General features: G+C 30.7%; 2 protein-coding genes and 1 non-coding gene across 3 annotated transcripts; 2 read left to right on the top strand and 1 right to left on the bottom strand.

Moving 5' to 3' along the window:
- Positions 1-797: 797 nt before the first annotated feature.
- On the top strand, positions 798-3,324 carry LOC25489010 (small ubiquitin-related modifier 1). The gene is made up of 3 exons (XM_013604411.3): positions 798-969; positions 2,668-2,817; positions 2,929-3,324. Exons 1-3 carry the CDS (start codon positions 880-882, stop codon positions 2,992-2,994), a joined length of 306 nt encoding a protein of 101 aa, XP_013459865.1. The 5' UTR covers positions 798-879; the 3' UTR covers positions 2,995-3,324.
- Positions 2,051-2,195, top strand: LOC112420577 (small nucleolar RNA snoR135). The gene has a single exon (XR_003010758.1). It is a non-coding gene; the product is annotated as a small nucleolar RNA snoR135 (small nucleolar RNA).
- An 11,457-nt stretch (positions 3,325-14,781) lies between the features above and the next one.
- Positions 14,782-16,204, bottom strand: LOC25489009 (uncharacterized). The gene is made up of 2 exons (XM_013604410.3): positions 15,880-16,204; positions 14,782-15,229 (listed from the first exon to the last, which is right to left on the bottom strand). Exons 1-2 carry the CDS (start codon positions 15,970-15,972, stop codon positions 15,011-15,013), a joined length of 312 nt encoding a protein of 103 aa, XP_013459864.1. The 5' UTR covers positions 15,973-16,204; the 3' UTR covers positions 14,782-15,010.
- Between the last annotated feature and the right edge of the window lie 4,588 nt (positions 16,205-20,792).

The following is a 20,792-nucleotide window of genomic DNA, read 5'->3' as shown; positions in this document are numbered from 1 at the left end:
GATCTTCCGCATGTATACGTCACTTATGTAATTTCTGTTTTCTATTCCTTGCGTCTTGCTGTGTTGGATTGAATAAAATTTGCTGATTAAAAAAAAATCAATAAAGAGACATAAAAGAAATAAGAACTACTAACTCTAGCTACAGTCAAAATACGAATCTAGACAATTTTTTAAAATATTTTTCATAGGAGCCTTTACCAAACTATTGTGATTTCTCCAAATCCATAATTGTCTCAAATTTTTGTTATGACAAAAGAAATTGTATTTTTAGGGCTTGTTTGGATTAGAGTTTTTTAGCTCACGAAAAATAACTTATACAAATAAATAAGTTATGTTACTCCCTCCTTTCTTATTAAGTGACACAATTGAATTTATCACACATACCAATGAACAATTTTGATCTTAAATAATTTTACTAATCTATTAAAAAAAATTATAAAAATTTGATATTTTGAAAATATTCATCGAAACAAATACAACGACATCTTATATGATAATATTTATCTTCGTATATTAGTATAACAATACGATCAAAGTATGTTAAGTCAATAAATGCACATTTTCAAATAGACCATCTATTATATGACAAAGGGATTAATTTACAAGTTAGAACAAACTTATGAATAATACATAAAAACGATGCCATAAGCTATGATAATTAGGAAAAGAAGCTCTCAAAAATAAATTATTTCAGGCAAAAGAAACTTATCAGGCCGAAGCCCAAACCCGGCCCAGAAACAACAAAGCAAGAGAATCTGATCCGTCGATTTTCTCATGATATAATAAATACCCATCATCAGTGTTTCACAGCACACACTTTGCAATCGTCGCCGTGATTCTACAGAAAAGCGCGTTTGCATAATCGGAGATTCTGTGAAGATGTCGTCAGGTGCAGCTGCTCCCAACAACGAGGAAGACAAGAAGCCAGAAGCAGGTGGTGCTCACATCAACCTCAAGGTCAAGGGTCAGGTTCGTTTGTTTCTTCCTTCGATTTCTAGGGTTTCGTTTTTGAAATTTTCAATTTTTAGGGTTTCCGTTTGATTTAAACTTTGTGGATCGGTGATTTTTTAACTTCGGTTACTTGTTTTATGATATTTGAGATTCGTTTGTGTTGTTATGATTGATTGTTGAAGCATTTGGGTTTTCACTGTTTTGATTTGATCATTTGATAGGTTTGATTAAAGTTTTTTTTTTTTTTCCTGGATTTATGGATCGATTTTAATTTTAATTTTGTTATTATTTTTAACTATGCTTTATGGTTTGGAATTTAATTTCATTGTTCTAAACCCTTATATGTGTGTTCATAATCTCTAGTAAGCTTTTCATTATTTGGTCTGTTTGGGTTGACTTATTTGAGTTTATATACTGCTATATGCACTTGTGACATTGTTTGAAAGAACCTGTGAAAACAACTTAGTTTCAACTTGTTAACAGTAAGATCCACACGACAGTGTATCAAATCAACTTATAGAGTGTTAAATAAGATAAAAGTTTGGCTTTGTTTTTGCTGTGTTTTATGTTCATGGAATTAGCTTGTTTATAAGTGCTTATATTAGTTGCAAAATAAGATCTTTTACCAAAGAGGGAATGAATCCCTAGTCGATTATTTGTTGCATAATAAGTTGTTTTACCAAGGGTGGAATTAATCTCAAATTGATTATTATTTGTTTTACATAATAAATCAAGTATGAGAAAAGAGTCTTTTTTTAACAATGTATGCTTTGGATGCTCATGTTGGAATGCTCATGTGGTATCTTGTTGATGTGTTTGGATATATGTATTGCTTTTGGGTTTCTGTTTTCATTAAACTTTATATGCTATGAATTGTTGTTCAAATGGATGATAGTGAAAGTTTTAGTTCCAATTTTTGGTGATATAGAAACATCGGGATATCTTTTCATGTTTGCAATGGTTCATTGTTTGTCGTATCCTTTCGTGTCTATAATCTGAGATTTTGCTTGTTTTATATCTTCGTATCTGTTTTGGTTATCTAAATTTTATAGTGTCACTTTTGGTTTCTTCAGAAAAAAAATAGGTGATGTTTTATTAGAGAGCAGGGATAGTGTGTATCGGTGTTGTGCTATGATCAATGCATTCTTCCGAAAGTGTTCCCTAGCAATATCAATTTGAGAGAATGGGCAGTTGTGTTTCATCTTTTATGGTTGAAAATCACAACAATCATTTTCACTACATCTAAAATTATTTTTTTCTAAAATAAGTATTCATGATTTGTTTTATTTAATGTATGTTTCACTGTTTGGTCCATCCCTTCATGTCTGCCATCTGTATTTAGGTTTAATCGAATGAGAGAATATTTTGTTTGTTTAGTATCTCTTACAAAGAGGTTCCTTCAATTTTATATTGTAATTGTTTTTGTTTACTCTGATGGTTTGCATTTTAGATCAATTATTTTTCTATACTCAATTATACATTTCAAGGTGAACTGAATTTTCTAGAGGTTTTTACTCTGGTTTTCGATTCAGAGGCTATTGAAATTGTTGTTGAGATACATATCAAAAAACAGAAGTTATATTTAAATTCTTGATATGAGTAGTTTTCCATATCTTTAGTCTTGTTTAGTAAAAACAATGTTTACTGTCATAAATTGGATACATGAAATTAAACATTGGAGTTATATGCTAATTTTGGTCTGTTTGTATGTTCTAGGATGGTAATGAAGTGTTCTTCAGGATCAAGAGGAACACTCAATTGAAAAAGCTTATGAATGCTTACTGTGATCGTCAGTCTGTGGATTTCAACTCCATTGCTTTTCTCTTTGATGGGCGTCGTCTCCGTGCTGAACAGACTCCCGATGAGGTTCGTGAATATAATTGCTTTTCTCTTCACTACTTTATCTCTACCAAATATATTTTGATAATAATTGTCTAACATTCATGTTTTATGGCATGGAAATATGTCTTGTTTCAGTTGGAGATGGAAGATGGGGATGAAATTGACGCCATGCTTCATCAGACAGGAGGTTCTGTTGTCTGAACCAAGTGATGAAGCTTCTGCCATATTATGAACTATGAATAGAATTAGTTTAACCTAGGGCCAGACTAATGCATATAATGCATCTTCTATTATCTACTAGTATATCATACAGCTGTTGCAGCTGTACTTTGTAAGGGCGATGCTTCCTTTGTTAATACAATTATGAGTGGTTTTATAATATTTATGCCTGTGAAAGCTTATACTCATTTGTCTTGAGCTTGTTTAGCTCTGAAGTATTTATTGGATGTTCAGCTCATGTCATCCTGGCTTAAAGTGATTAAACTTGATCATAATTATTTATGTGCATGTGAATGTATGAGTTTTAATTTACATGTTCACAGGTTATAGCTGTTTGTTAATTTTGTTATGATCATTGTTGACTATGAAGTCACTTCATGTTTACCAATGTTCTGAATACTGGCCGGTTGAACTGGCAACGGTTATGTCTGTCTGGTTAAGCCAGAAAATCACTACATAAATCGGTTAAAACTAAAAAAAAAAACTATGATGTTAACTGTATATGTGGCACATGCTGTAATTGATTTTTTTGTCTAAAATCTGTGGGATTATAATAATAGGCAAATACCCCCATCAAAATTAAACACTTATATACAAATACACCCCTCAAATTTTAAATTTATGTAGCAAATACTCCTTTAAAATTTAAAATTTATGTGCAAATATCTCTCTCAAATTATGAGTATTATATTGGAGCTGGAAAACAAATTGTTGAGCATTTACAAATTAATGGAATAAGGGCTCAGTTCTATTTCAATATGCAAAGTGCAAGGTGTTTTGTTCCGATAGAGGTTTCATAATGCAAACTAAGATGTCTTCAAACAGAATGTACGCATTGCATGAAACATTTTAGCAAGTTGCATATCTAACAACCAACTCATCAGTCAAATTCATTTTTGGTGGTAACCTTGATGAAGATTTGATTTTCATTTCACAACAAAAAGTTTATGGCTTGCTCTCTTGTTGCATTCACAGGAGTAGACTTCCATCATTAACTGGCAGTGATTCATAATTCAATGGCTTACCAAAAAACACCAAAGGAATTATTGTTCTTGCAAGATCAAACCTTTCACTACCAACTCAACTTGCATTGAAAAACAAGGTTCAACCTAGATTCTCTCTTTGTTTGCCTTCTTCAAACAAACAAGGATTCACTAACTTACTTGTTGGATCAGTTGGTGGAGACCCTTTTCATGAATTGTCCAAATTTATTCAAAGATAACAGGATATACACATAAGTTTTAAAATTGAGGGAGGGGAGTATTTGCACATAAGTTTTAAATTTGGGGGAGATATTTGCACATAAATTTTAAATTTGAGAGGGGTATTTGCTACATAAGTTTTAAATTTGAGGGGGTATTTGTATACATGTGTTGAATTTGAGGGGGGTATTTGTCTGTTTTTATAATCCCATAGATTTTAGACAAAAAAATTTCAATTACCCCCTATGACGTGGTATAACATCTAGTCCATGTGGAGGTGCCAAGTGTACAGTTAACTGCCACATCATAGGTTTTAAAAGCCAAAACAAACGAAGGGGATAATAGACCAACGTTTGACAATTTCGGGTTTTTTTTTTTAATTTCTTAAATGTCGGGGGGAGGGGGGTTGACGAATGTTCCAATTTCAAGTTTTTTTTGCCTATTCACTCATTAAGAGGCAGTTGATTTATGTTTTCATCACATGTATTAAGAGGCATGAATTAATGTTTCTAAGTACTCTGAAAAGATTGGGTTCATATTCAACTTAGTTGGATTTTAAACGAGTAAACTACCAAATTGGTCTCTATGTCTTTAACAGTACTCTCAAATAAGCCATTCACTCTGTTAATATTTCAAACTAGTTTGTCTTTATGTTTTTGTCACATGTTGAACAGAGGGACCTAAATAAGAAACATTTGACAAAAATAGGGACTATTTCAAAATGTTAGCAGAGTTGAGACTAATTTGAGAGTGACTTATTTGGTGGTTTACTCATTTTTAAATGTATGTTTAAATTTTAAAAGCTAAATTGCGTGAAAGGTCTTTTAAGTGATTTAACTATAACAAGTTGGTTTTTAAGTTTTTTCCGTATAGTTGAGTCTTTTAAGTTATTAGTTTTTTTTTTTCCGTATACTTAATTCCTTTAAATTATTTAATTTTAACAAGTTAATCATTTAAGTTTTTTTTTTTTTATCATTTATATCTTTAAATTATTTAGTTTAACTTATATTTTTAAGATTTGAAATTCCTCAAATTGTTACGGTTAATTAACTTAAAACTTAAGTGGTACGGAGAAAACCTAAAGGACTAACTTGTTACAATTAAATATTTTAAAGGACCTATAATGTAATTTAGCCAATTTTAAATAGGCTTAAATATGCATTTCGTCCTTGTAATTTGGATGTGTTTTGGTTTTCGTCCCAGCAGAATTTTTTTATTATAAAAACATCCCTGCAAAAGATCCCTCCAAAACCATACCATGTCAGCAAATAAGTGGGGCCAAAGATCTTTTTAAAACAAAAAAATTTAAGCATGGATGTCTTAACTTTTTTTTTTTTTGCAGGGATGAAAACCAAAATTCGCCCAAATTACATGGACGAAATGCATATTTAAGCCTTTTCAATATAGGTCAATTCTATGGTGCATGCACACGGCCGGGTTCATCTCTTGCACTTTCCGTCATATTTATTGTCATGCGTTGATATGAAAGTCCACTTAGTAATAAGTTGAAATTAACGGCCAAGATTTGAGTAGGACCCTGGATCCGCTTCCATGTCTTGACCATGTTTACCAAATCTATCACAATAATAAAAAGAAATCAACAAATTCATGTGCCCCAAACCCTCTCATGCATATCCGAGAATCCTCATGTAAGACTTCACGACGTAACAAGATATTGGTAGCTGAAGTTCTATTGTGTAAAGGCCTCCAAACAAACATCGACACTTTCAATAAGAGTACATGGCACTTAAGTGAGCAATATCAAGCATCAGATTTGTCTTTAATTCAAGATCGATTCAGTTTTTAAAAGAATGATTATATAAGACAAATTATTAATTCCTCTCATGGACTTTTTTTTTTCGGTTTGTGTTAAGTAGTTTAGTGGATAGATTTATACACTTTGAGTGTGAAGAAGTGGAGAATTCGGAGTTCTAACATTGACTTCAGCAGTGGGTAGATTTATAGCTACGAAATAAGCTACACTTACGAAACAAACATATTGTTAAAGACAGTGGAGCGGTCAACGTCGAATATGGAATAGACGCTCTTGTTAATATCACGGAGAGTGGAGTTAAGATACAACAAAGGTATAATTGGAAAAAAGTAATATATATTTTATCGATAATCTACAATGACAAAGGTCTAGTTTGGTCATGCAATCTTGTGACTTAAATGAGCACATTAAATTGTTGGAAGGTCTTTTGATGTGTGCAATAAAAAAGATAAATAATGTGACAAACAAATATTTTAATGTGATACTTCAAGTAATATAACATCAGGATAATTAGCATTTGCATAGGTGAAATCTAATGTTACAAGATATTAATTCACATGCATTTTTAAAATAACTACAACTGGACAATTAAGGATTAAAATGTGCCTTTAGTGGTAGCAATACAGAGAATGAGAAAAGAGAGAACAAAATAACAAACACAGTTGGGGTTTGAATATAAATATCATTAACATAACTTATCAAAATAATGGTTACAAGCGAAAATATAATAAAACCTAAAAGGATTAGACTAAACTTATAAATAAGTCCAACAATATCAATCCAATAATTTATTATTTAACACTTCTCGTCAAACTCGCGATGCATCATCAAGAAGCATCAATTAAGCTTGGTAAGCTTTAAGCCTTTTATAAAATTAATCCTGAAAATAAACCAAATTAAGTGATAGCATAACCAAGTAACCAACCAAGGCGAGTAACCATTATGGATAGAAGCAGTGACGAGTCATTAATTATCTATTTTAGTATAATATTTAGTTTCGTTTTAATTAGATTTAAGTTTATTTTATTTTAATATTATTTCCTTTTATAGCTATTTTACTTCAATTGCATATTATTATATTTCAGGAATGAATATTTGATGGATTGGGTCTTGGAGCTGATTCGGAGCAAAAATATGAAGATTCGGAGACAAAAATATGTCTCCCCCCAAGTCAGAAGCTTGGCACGACCCGTGCTAACAGTTGCTTATGGAACATTCTAGTGATGTAATTGCTTAGATTCTAAGTCGAATGTAAACTATAAATAGAGTAGCTAGCCATCACAAATATTCATCTTTTATTCTTGGAATTCAATAAGTGACAATTGTCTTTCTTAATAAAAGTTCTTTTCTTTTCCTTTACTTTCTTGTTATTTACTTTTATGTTTTTCCTCTTCTTCTCCATGTCTACGATGAACATGAGTGAGTAGACTTCTTTTGTCTTGGAATTGTTGGATAAGCCTAAATGACATAATCCTAATCAAACCAAGCTTTAAACCTTAATCTTATGTAACCCTAATTTCTAATCTAAATTCACCGTTTTAACATGAATTAACCATTATTAAACTGTGGAAACGAAAGTGAAGGGTTTGATAATTGTTAATCCATCATCTCAAATATCAATTCATAAAACGAAAGTGGAGCTTTGATATTCGAACAAGTGAATTTAGACAAAGATTGTAAAGGCAGCGGAATAGTCCTTACAATCTTTGAGACATATAAGTTTCGAACTTCAAGGATTCTAATAGTGATCAAGTCAGCAAAATAGACTTGGTTGCTAAAGGGACCAAAATCTAATAGTGATCAAGTCATCGAAATAGACTTGGTTGCTAGAGGAACAAAAGAGAAACTATCTTTAGAAGTTAGGTCTAACATAAGGTTCTAGGTTTAATAGTTTGATTTGAGAAGGACTTGTCGTTAAGAAGAACCAATGATCCCAAGACTCTTTTTATTATATTATCTTTCAACCGTTTGAAAACCCCAACTTTGCAACTTGATTCTCTTCTAATCATCAACAAAAGTTAATTGAATTTAACAACTTCATGTCGGAACGATACTCTTTTATTACTACTTCAATAGAACCGTGCACTTGCGGTTTTATCCCATCAAGCAGTCAAAGAGAAACCATAACAAACCAACTCAAAAATCGAATAGAAGAGTCAATAGTGAGAGAAACAACCAAATTAGATGAATTAACAGGAAGATGATCAATCAAACAAAATAATCAACATGGAGAGAAGCAATCAAACAAAAAATTCAATATGGAGATAAGTAATCAAATAGACAAATCAATATGAAACATAATTAATCAAACAGAAGAACCAATAAGAAGATGAGTAATCAAATAATCATAAAAATCAATACAGAGTGAATCAATCAAATAGAAGAATCGATTAAAAAAGAGTCAATCAAACAAAAGAATCAACATGGAGATGATCAATCAAACAAAAGAAGCCAATAAAAAGATAATCAATCAAACAAAAGAAGAAGAAACCAAACATATGAGGGAAGTGACCAATAGTTTAAGGTGGATTGAACCATGCTCTAGATTCAATGTTAATAATATAAAGAATCATAAAGAACAAAACAACAAAAGCGACTAGAGTTCAAATATAAATATCATTAGCATAACTTATCAAAATAAGTCTTATAGTGGAATATATTGTAAAACCTAAGAGGACCATACTAAACTTAGAAATCCAAAAGATCCAACATGAGTTTAATAATTTATTTGGTGGCCTCAGGTGTTTCACATATTAACGACACCTATTGTATGCTTTCTTTTTCGTTTTTCCGCGAATGTTTTAGGGCATCCTGTTCTCATTCGTTGTGAATAATATTTGCTAATTCAGAAGAAAAAAAAATCGAAGATTCAATACAAATAGATATATGGAAATAAACAGTGGGACTAGCTAGAAATATGATCTCTCCTGCACAACATTAGGGCCATCCCCTTCATTCTATGCCGACCCCGGCCCGGGGCTGGCTTTTTGGGAATTTAAAATAGAAGAGAGCTCAGGAAGCTGTGATAATGTTACCAAATTCATAAATGTCTTCCCTTCCAAAATAAAGCGTGTCTTTTATGGTTTTGGAATCCACATCAACATCAATACTATCAAGTTGCATATCACCTACCCATTAGAGAGCATGATGAAACCCCAATGCTTCATCCACATCAACCGAGTATACACATGCAAAGTTTATTGTTTTGTTATAAGTGGATTTTAATCCTGAAAGTATTGTTCAGTTTACATGAACAATACATAATAATATATAAGGTTCAGAGTTCAAACCCCAACCACCACAAAAAAATATTAGAATAACATAGTGTGAGTAGATAACAACGCATACACCACTTAGTTAAAAAAAATAAAAAACACAAAAACACCCATATATTTTTTGTGGTGGTGAAAAACGCCCATATATAATAATGCAATTTCCTTCAAAAAGAAATAATGCAATTAAATTTTCTCCTTTAGAATAGATTATAGATATGCCAACAAATTGCAAATTCTTTGATTGATTTTGACTTTGCATTAAATTTGTGGCCCATTTGAATACAACAGGATACTTTGTTCGATAAGAACAAGAGGGGTATTGTTTTGGCTGCAGTTGATAAGCACTGTTTCGGTCCTTCAGTCTCACAACAAGATAGGTTACTATGTTAGTAACACTCACTCTTTATTTTTATTTTTTTTATCATAAGTATTAATTTTATTTTTTTTATGAAATACATGAGATTGATATAATATGGTAAGACACAAATATTTTTTATTTTTTTTAAGTAATTTAATAACTAAAAATTCACTTTTTAAAAACGAATAAATTAAATTTTCTGAGTTCAACTCTTTCATCCTTCCAATATGGATTGTTTGATGTTAGCATATCTTTGACTTTTTAAACAAAAACTTTAAATTAAATTTATATTGACAGTTGCATGTGAGCTTTAATATTGACGGTGCATGTCAATTTTTCGCATAGTAATTTAGTGAAGCATTTTCCCCTTATTTTCGAGAAGAACCATTACTCTACACAATCAAACCTCCAAAACCAAACAAATCACAACATATTCATGTCATATGGCATAAATTAGGAATTAGTCAAGGTAGTTAACAACAAGGAGAAAAAAAAAACTTGAGAACTCTTTGAATGTGTTAATTAGTGCTCTCAAACTATAGTATTAACTCATAAACTCTAATGTTAATTTGGTGGCAAACTCATTTTTAGTGAAACCGGAGCTTGAACCGAGTTTGAGCGATTTAACTTACACTAAAATCGATGAAATTAGATAAGCTCTTTTGATTTCAAGCGAGTTTGCAATTTTACTTTTAAAAAAACTGTTTTGTTGAGCTCATATTTTCTTTCTTTCCGATCCATAAACTTATTTAATGCGTGAATGTGCATTGCTTTCAATAACCAAACGACTCTTTTCCCACACATTACTCTCAAGCGATTGAACGAGAGAAACGACCCTTGTCAGCAAGACTTCGACGCTGACAAGGTTGCAAGTCTTGGACACTTCAGTTTGATACAAGGTTAATCATGACGCTTTAGTGATTAAGTATATTTGTGTTTTATAATTAAGTTAATATTTAAATTTATTGACCTATTTAAATATCATATTAGTCCATATATGTCATGTGTATAACCATTTTAACATAATTTTAATTTTAGATAAACTAATACTATTTTACTAGTTGAGTTTATGTGTCAATCCCATTAAGCAAACGGTAAAAACTCGAATTTAACACAATTTAATTCTACGACCATGAAAAATAATTTTCAATAACTATGTTTTTAAAAGTTAATTGTAATTAAAAATAATAATTTAGGTTTAACAATATTTAATAAAAGTAACTTGACTTATAAATTTGATGTTTGAATTGTTTGTTTTCATAGAGACTCTCAGTCATGTTGCCATAGAGCTAAGTAACTCAATTTTTTTTAATGAAACTAATCAAATGTGTGTTTGGTTTCACATCTAGAGAGATCATAACTGATTTTTGAATGGTAAAATTGATTCTGACATGTTTAATTGCCGTCAAGTAGAGTTAATTCTGCCTCTAGGATTGATTCTACTTGAAGATAAGTTTGTAGCCTTTGATATTAAAATTGATTCTCACACATATTTATGCATCAACTTACTTTTACATGAATGTATCCAACACAAACCACTTTAAATCCAAATTACTTTTAACCAAAATCAATTCTACATAATCAATTTTATCAAAATCAATTCTTCCTACCGCACAACTAAACACGCGCCAACTCAGATATGATAGCTTTTCTTACCAAAAAAAAAAGATATGATAGCTTTTCAAAAAGAGTTTTTCTATATATGCATGATCACATGTATACAAAAATAAAGTGTGAATTACATGATTCGTTTTTATCAATAAAATAAGTTAATTGGCCCACTGAATTACTTTTTGTGGTATTGAATATGTCATGTGGACCTAGTAGCTGTCTTTTGAATCAACTTCAAAGTGGATGCTAACTTCCAACCACAAAGGAATTGGATAAGAATTAACATAGCATCAATGGAGGGTCCATGTGCAACTTCTTTCACAATAAAAGACATATTTGTGATCTAACTAGCTACCTTTACGAAATTCTAACTAGATAAAATTAGAAATTGTTTCAATCCTTTGATAACCACAAATTAAAGTAGAAATTCACTTTTATATTTTTAAAAAGTAGACATATAACTAGCTAGTTACCTTTACGACATTCTAACTAGAAGCTTGCTTCAAGCCTTCAATGACCAAAAGTTCAAGTAGAATTCCTCTCTGATTAATTATATTTGTACAATAATTTTTGACAATTTTAAACAATTTTCTTTTTCTTCTTTTATACAAAAACAATATAGAGAAGAAAAGAAGTAAAAACACAAAACGAATTTGAGAGAAAGTTATCGTAAAATAGTTGCACAAATTTCATCTATTATAGTTTATAATATATACTTTGAACTTTGAATACCAAAAATGAAAAGGAACACAAAATTTCTAAATAATTGATGCTTGAAAAGAAACGGGAGAAGCATTGGTTATGTGTTTTGTACTATCACCTGTATGACATTCATATTGATCTCATTGTATTATTTGTTGGGTCTTGTTAGTGAATATCCTCGTAGCATTTTTTAAGAATCACTATAAAATAAGAAATTATTTTTCAAGAAAGTCATATATTTTGATTTCCTAATGTCTCAAAGATACCCGCTCCGTTGTCAATTATAAGAAATTTTTGAATATTTAGGTTCATTCAATTAATAATGTATGTTATATATATATTTTTTTTGGTAATAATATTATAGACCACATATATCATTAACCGAATAAACCTAAAAAGTTAAAATTTGTTTATAATTAACAACTGAGGAAATATTTGTTAAGGATTTTCCTTATTTTTTTGGTTGGTTATGTTAGTTATGTTGTACTATCACTTGTAAGGTTCAACCAATACACAAATACGAGGAGGAAGGAGGATTGTTGTAGGATCGAGCCTACATCATGTCTAACTTCCTCTAATCCCAATTAATTTTTTTTTAAACAATAATTGAATAATTAATGTATTTAATTATAATTTAAATAAAATATTTAATTTATTTATTAAAGTAAAAAAAAATCATTCATGATAGTGATCGAAGATAGTGTTGAGCACTATACTATCACTATGACCGGACAATCAATTTAATTTATTTGTTAAAGTATGTTTTACGAGCATATAAAAGGAAAACATTTGTCTTCCGGGAACATATATATCTCAATTAGTAAAAACATCACACAATGGATGCTGAAACCGAGGTTCTAATCTAAATTCTCCAATTATTCAATTTATTTATATTAAAGTTAAATTTCTCTAATCATCGTTGGCGGAGCCCTTCATGGGTTGGAGTGGGCCACGACCCATCCGGAAAAATTTAAAAATCAACGATTATAGGTCTATTTTGTGAGATTTTATGCAATTTTGTGTCGATTTTATGTTTTGGTTGATTCAAATTCCTGCAAAGTGGTGTAGTGATCCACCCGAAAATTTAAATAATTCAATTATAGGTCTATTTTGCTAGATTTTATATAATTTTATGTCGGTTTTAGGTTTCGGTTGATCCAAATTCCCGCAAATTGGTGTAATGGCCCATCCGAAAAATTTAAATAATTCAATTATAGGTCTAATTTGCAAGACTTTAAACAATTTTTCAATAGTTAATTTTAGTGACATACCCTGACATTTTTTTCTGACTCCGCCACTGCTAATCATTATACCACTTGACAAAAAAAAATCACTTATAAAAGATAAGAAGAAAATATTAACTAGACATCAAATGCTGACAAAAAAATTACACATTTCTAAACTGCTGACACTACAAAATTATAACAAGAGAAAAATGGAAATTAAATCATGCCTTCAATGACCACATACTCTCTCTCAACCTATGAATCTCCGCTATACAATAAAGTCAAATTTAGATAGGAAGATAAACTTAAATTGAGGAACCATTTAAGGCAAAAAATTGTCTTTTTGTTTATTCCCTATTTTTTTTAAGAGTAATATATTTATACAACTATTTTATGATAATTTTAGATTTTTAAAATATTTTTTTATTAGTCAAAAATAATAAAGAGAAAAAGAAACAAATATAGTAAAAACACAATATCAGTATGAGAAAGAAAATAATTCAAAAATTGTCATAAAACAATTATCAAAAATATCATTTCTTTTTTGTAAATAAAAAATAATTGGGAAGGAGAAATATTTATTACTTAAAGTGTGATATTGAAGGTTTGAACCCGTCCCAAATTGAGATTATAAGGCTAAGTTCTTGCAACTGAATTAACATTTCATGGACTAATTATTCGGTTGTTCATATCATATCTAAAAAAAAGGAATTGTCTCAAAATATAATCACTTTTAATTTTCAATGTAACTTTTTTGACACAAATTTTCAATGTAACTTATTTATCAATATCAATATTACGTGCTTTTCTCTCAAGATATCATTTTTCATTTTACATTCACTAACAAAAATACATCAATAATTAAAATGAATAATTCAATAAAGTCACCATTTCCTTTCATTCATTTACCATCTTATTTTATTGTGTGTAAAATGATTGAAATGGGACAAATATAGTGACACAATTTATGAATCGATCCAACCTTGAGGTCGTGGTTGATCACAAAAGTTGAAAAAAATACAAAAATGTAAAAGCTAGTATTGATGATTGCAAGCGTAATTTCCGTTGGTGTATTTGGTTGCTTGAATGCCCTACAAGTGATAGTACAAAACACATAACAAACCAAACTAATAATGCATTGGGGCCCTTAAGTATAAGGTTATCAATTTGATTCTTGCTCCATATGTATAAAATAACATTTGTCAGAAAAATATATTCTCTAATGATCCTCTATCTTAAAAAAAATAGTCTTTGTTTCTTAGAGGAAACCAGATCTATTCTCATGTAGTATCATGTATGAAACACATATACAAACATCGAACATGACACAGACACGGACACAGATAATAATTTAAAAAAAATGACAAATTCAATGTAACTATAGATATCGTGCCGGTGTCGGACACCAACGCGTATCCAATACCAGAACACAACTAATCCAAAGAGTATCCGATACACAACTAATCGAATAGTATCCATGCTTCATAGAGTATGAAACATTCTCATGTGGTATTATGACACTCACACAAGAAAAGACTTCCACCAAGAATGTCCTTTTCATTTTAAAAATCAATAATAAACAAATGAGTTAGTAAAAGCCTAATGACTCATGAAGACTCCATCAATATAAAAAAAATGGAGATTAAGTTCAACAATACAAACCAAGAAATTCTGATTATTTCACACATATGAACCATTAAACTCATAAATTCATAATACTTGCAAAGAAATTCAACTGTTTTAGTTCTCTTTCTGTTGCAAAAAAACTAGCAATTACACAAACTTTTTGGAAAAGCATAAGACATATCCCTTATTCTAACTTACAAAACAACAATCTCTGAATCCTAAGATCAATGCTCCTTGTACTTGTTCTTAACATTTTCAATCCTTGAATTACCCTTAGTAGCTTCTTGAGCAGCATCAATTGCTTTATCAGCTGTTTGACTTTTCACTTCTTTTTGTGTTCCATTGGATTTCTCCTCTGCCACTCTCTGAAATTCTTCAGCTGTAGATGGTGCTCTCTCTTTTATCAAATGACTCTCTTTTTCCTTCACTTCTTGTCCATAATTCTATCAAATTAAAGTATGTTCATTCATTCAATAATTAATAAATTACACCGACACGATGACACAGCTAATAATTTGAAAAAATCACATAATTCAGTATAATTACAAGTGTCGGTATCGTGGACACACCTAATCCGAGGAGTGTCCGTGCTTCGTCCAATTTCAAAGTCACGGAATCTCATAACACTAAAAATCAAACTTTTTGATCAATTTGTCAATTTTTAAGCAAACCCATTTGAGTAAAGATGTCAAATTTGGATTCAACAATGAAAAATCTTAACTTTCTTGATGGGTTTTGATTTATGAATCTTTTGATCCACTTTTCAACCTTTAATTTTCCACTTCACAAAACAGGATCATGCAGAACAATTCTTCATTAACTCTACATGCAATAATTACAGCTTCTTCTTCAAACACAACTAACAAATCTAACTCTTTAATTTCAACCAAAGTACAACAAACTAAAATTTTAAATTCAACATTTGATTTCTTCAATTCAATCTCCTACTAGGATCACTCTTACTTGCAAACAAATTAAAATTAAAATACAATTAAACAATTATATATAGTTTTTGTAACACCAATTAATTGAGAAAAAATAAAATATTATACAATTCAATTAAACACATCAAGAGATAAAAATTAAATGGTACCTTGATGGAGTTGTAGAAGAATGGTCTAGAGGGTTTGAGCAAAGAAGATCTTGAAGATGAGTGAAGAAGAGTGAGGAATTGGGCACCGGCCATAGTATGGTTAATTATTCAGTGCTTCTCTCTCTGTGAGGATTTTGATAAAGAGAGAGTGAAAATATTGAAGTTGGGAGAATGGGGATGTGTCTATAGGTGGAAGCTAATGATGTACACGTGGTGTTGTTGAAGTGGAACACTTCATGCAACCTAAACGGACAAACCTTGCACACTCTGCCCTATGTGATAGATAGTGTTAGTGTCTACACATATTTGTGTATTGGTTAAGATAAGTACAAATGAGATTGTTAGGCCAACACAACCTAAATAAATGGAAGACTTGTTGCTAAAGTAGATAGATGTACAAATAAGAGATTATTAAGACTTATATTGATTGACATTTACATCCTTTAAAAAAAATTATTGACTTTTACATTTTTTTTTTTACAAAATCGACTTTTACATTATGTTTTTTTATTAACAAGTCAAAATGTAATAATACCAAGCTTAAATAAGTCTTTCGTTCCTGCAAATATAGATCATTTGAATTTTCGTCCATAAAGTTACTAATGCTTCCATTTTGCCATTGTAAATATTAATCATTTGAAAAATGGTCCTAATTACATCTGATTAGTAACTTCAGGAATGAAAATTCAAATGACTTATATTTGCAGGGATGAAAGACTTATTGAATACATAACAAACTTCGGAAGGACTAAACGACTCCACGATGAAAGGTTACGATTCTTCCAATCTGACAACATACTTTTAACTTAATCAATCAAAGGCAACGAAAAGTTCAATTTTCGTGAATCACCACCGACAATATTATCCCAATGAGAATCCAGGTGTTGTCCTTGTTACCCATATGTTACCTGGTAATAATTACCATTCTTGGTCACGTGCTATGCAAGATGTCTTGCGTTCCATGTAACAAGAATTATTTTAATTATTATATATATATATATATATATATATATATATATATATATATATATGTGTGTGTGTGTGTGTGTGTGTTTGTATGTGCTTAATTGTCTTTGTGAGTATTTGTATATGGATTAGTGGATTTTTAGCCTAGAAGAGTATTTTAGTCATTTTGAAGGCTAAGAAAACTAGGTTAACACCATTCATTATTCACAAACATTAAGAGGTAGAGAGAGAAAGAAGAGAAGAATAGAGAGAAGGGTCAAAAGAGAAAAGCTTAAAGAAGAAGAAGGAGGCTAGAGACTTGGGTTAGAGGAGCTAAATTAAAGCCATATCTAGGATCTTTGAAGCTTTTGAGGTAATGGTGGTTAGAACTTCTCACAATTAAGCTAAACTTCATATTTTTAATTATGGGTATAAGTAATTATTTATGAATTGCGCATTTTTAGAATGTTAATGTCAATTTCGTGCTCCTTATTTGATGATAAATTTGGGTATGTTAAATTGATGTTAAGCTTGTTGTTGTTGGTTGTTTTTCATTGTTGATGTATGATGATATGAACCCTTTGTTATTTTTGCTTAATTTGATGAGAAATGATGGTGTTGTAGTGAATTATTGATGAAATCATGATTATATGTTATGATTGTGTTGAATGATGTTGTTGATAACAATTCATGCTTTGGGTGTGATTAATTTTGTTGTTGTTGTTTGATGAATTTTTGGTGAAATAGGTTAAGAATGAAGAAGTTGATTTTGATGAAATTCAGTGAGTTGATAAAGTGGTTAGAATGAACTAGGATGATAGAATTTCTGTTTTTGATCACTTTGTTTTAGAGAGAAATCGTTTGGGAGAAAAATCGAGTTTTTGAGCAAAAGTCGATTTTAATCACTTTTGCAAAATAAGTCATTTTGAGACTTTTGAAATAAGTTGTTTTGGATTAGAAAACCATATTTTGGGTTGAGTATTTACTGTTTAAGTGTTTGGAACGAACTCGGGAAATCATAATCGAAAACGAATGGAAAATTGGACTTTTCCTTCGCAAGAACGACACAAAAATGTGTTGTTTTGCTGTCAGAGCGAAACACGGTCTGCTTCAGGAAACACATGGACCGTGTGTTTCTTCCTGGACCGTGTGTTCTTTGGGTGGTCCGGAACGACGTTTTTTCGCACTTTTAAGGTTCCAAAAGTATACCTTTGAGTTCCTAAAACCTACTTGAATAGACTTTGATTAGGCTTATTTGAGTGGATTAACATGACTTATTCTTGAAGAAAAAAGTGATTTCAAAACATGTTAGAAGGAGACGAACTTTGAGTTTTTTTTTTTTAAATTAAATGAACTTTGTGAAACATAATTGTTTTGACTGATTAACTAAGATATTAGATAGTATGTAGGACTAGTGTAGTCCTTATTCTATAGTTCTCAACAAACTCCTCGTTCACAACTAAAGACCTAGGACCTACCTGTCTAGACTTCAACCTAGGAACTTTTAGATCTGAGATCTCATCTAACTATCCTATAGTCAACCACAACACCTGTGATTATCAGACTAAAAACCCACAAATGGTGAAGTTAGCTTCAAACAAACAACTACGACCATGCTTACAAGCTTTGTTGTAGCACAACGAGTTTACAACTCAACAAACAGTCCTTAGCATGTATCAAGATGATATAAGATAGGCTCACAATAAAACAGTACTAAACTTGCATCAACACGATACTAGAGTAGACACACAAAAGACTCAAAACCCTACAAACTAAACTTTTTAGAATGAGGGCTTGAATGAATAATTAGGTCTTGATGTCTTCATTATATACTGAAGCAATATGGGCTAATAAACCTTATTGGGCTTCAGAACAAAGCAGATCGTCCAGCTAATCTGCAAAACCAGTATCAGAGACAAAAATGGAAAGTCATAAAATATAAGAACATCTTTAGGAACGTCCAAAACAGCTTCAAATATTTCCTAAAATATAATCACATCTTTAGGAATATTACACAACTGATTCTGTAAAGATATGCGTGTTGCTTGGTCAATAAGATAAGGAAATATGGGTTTCTTAAATAATATAAAGCACGCGTACAAACAGGCATGAAACAAGGCACACTGAACCGTGTCAGGATGTTGGAACATCGTATCTAACAACACAAACATGGATATTTGTTTTAGCAATAATGCAGCAATACAAATACTCAACAGATTAGGAGATTAATATGATGGATGTTATGATGTTGTTGTTTGTCCGTCTTTTTTGTAAAATGTGAAATTGAAACGGTGATGTTTCTTTAAGTTGATAGTTGTTATGATGATATTTGTTGATGATTTTGATGATGTTTGGAGATGATCATGAAGATGATTTAAATGATGATGAATTTGCCAATAAATCTTACATGCAAAAGGTGATGATATTGGCGATGAATGCATGTATGCAAAATGTTGATGATGATAATTGTTGAATGAACGTATGGATTATTGAATCATATGTTCATGTATTCATAAGTGTCGAGTCGGATGTTTGTATCCATATTGGCGATGACTAGAATACTTTATATTCTATTGGTGATGATAATGATATTGTTGTATCCTATTGAAAATGAAAATGATACTGTTGTATCCTATTGACGATGACTGGTACAACATGCATATAGAGTCGTGTCTAGAGCACATCACATATATTGAAAGTGTCATGTTTGACTATGTGCCTGGTGACTATGTGCATTGGAGAAACTTGGTGATTATGTGCATTGCTGAAAGTTAACTGAGTTTACTAACTCCACAAGTAAATAGATTAGTTGAGATATTAGAGTATTTAGCCGTCAGTTAGAGAATGGTAGCTTGCTATACAAATACATTTGTATATAAATACATTACGTAAACACCCTAATATTTGAAAAACTTGAATTGTGCTCCAATGATACCATAACTATTACTTATTTACAATACCATATGAAATAAAAAAACATAAAAGATTGAAGATTTATGTTACTCAATTTCTTTCTTGGTTACAGGTGCTAATGGTGGGTAATAGCTGGGTGCTGATGGTTACGGGTCTCCACCGACAAGATTGTTTTATTTTGAAACAAATTCTATGGAAACAACCAGCTAGATAATGGTAGAAATATAATTTAATTTAAGTTGACGAAAAATAACTGTATAAGATATACCGAATTCTTTGTGGCGAACATTTAAGAAATATATCTCACTATGTCATTATGCAGTGTCTTTATATTGGATCAAGAACATGAGAAAGTTAACTGGTTTACTAACTCCGCACGTAAATAGATTAGTTGAGATATTAGAGTGTTTAGCTGTCAGTTAATGAATGGTAGTTTGATATACAACTACATTTGTATATAAATACATTATGTAAATACCCTAATATTTTAAAACCTTGAATTTTGCTCCAATGGTACAAGTACTATTACTTACTTACATCACCGTATGAAATGAAACAACACAAAAGATTGAAAATTTGCATTTTATCTTGAAACTGCATTTTTCTAATGGTCAAAATTACTAACAATACCAAAATGTCTATTTTTCGTATATTGAACTAATGAGTACATCCAACACATGATTATTGAATATGATGGTATTGCATGGTGATTTAATAGGAGGTGATCCGTCTGTGAGGGAAAACAAAACAAGGAAAGAGGTAGGTAGGTGATGTGAATCCAAATGGAATGAATAAATAATAAATGAATCAGGACGAAGAATGAAGCTTACAATAAGCTGTATATTAGGGATCGAAATAATACTAATAGGATAAAGACACTCTTATAATTTAATTCACCAATTCAATTAATCTCTATTACCAATATAAATACGTTTCTTCTTTATTCTTCTTATTCTCAATTAATCAAGACTCACTCACTCAATTAGATATGTTACTCAATTTCTTTCTTGGAAATGGCAGGTGATAGCTGGGTACAGATGGTTACGGGTGTCTAC

The sequence above is a fragment of the Medicago truncatula genome, chromosome 3 (genome assembly GCF_003473485.1).
Source record: "Medicago truncatula cultivar Jemalong A17 chromosome 3, MtrunA17r5.0-ANR, whole genome shotgun sequence".
NCBI lineage: Eukaryota > Viridiplantae > Streptophyta > Magnoliopsida > Fabales > Fabaceae > Medicago > Medicago truncatula.
This window is presented reverse-complemented; position numbering and strand designations above follow the sequence as displayed.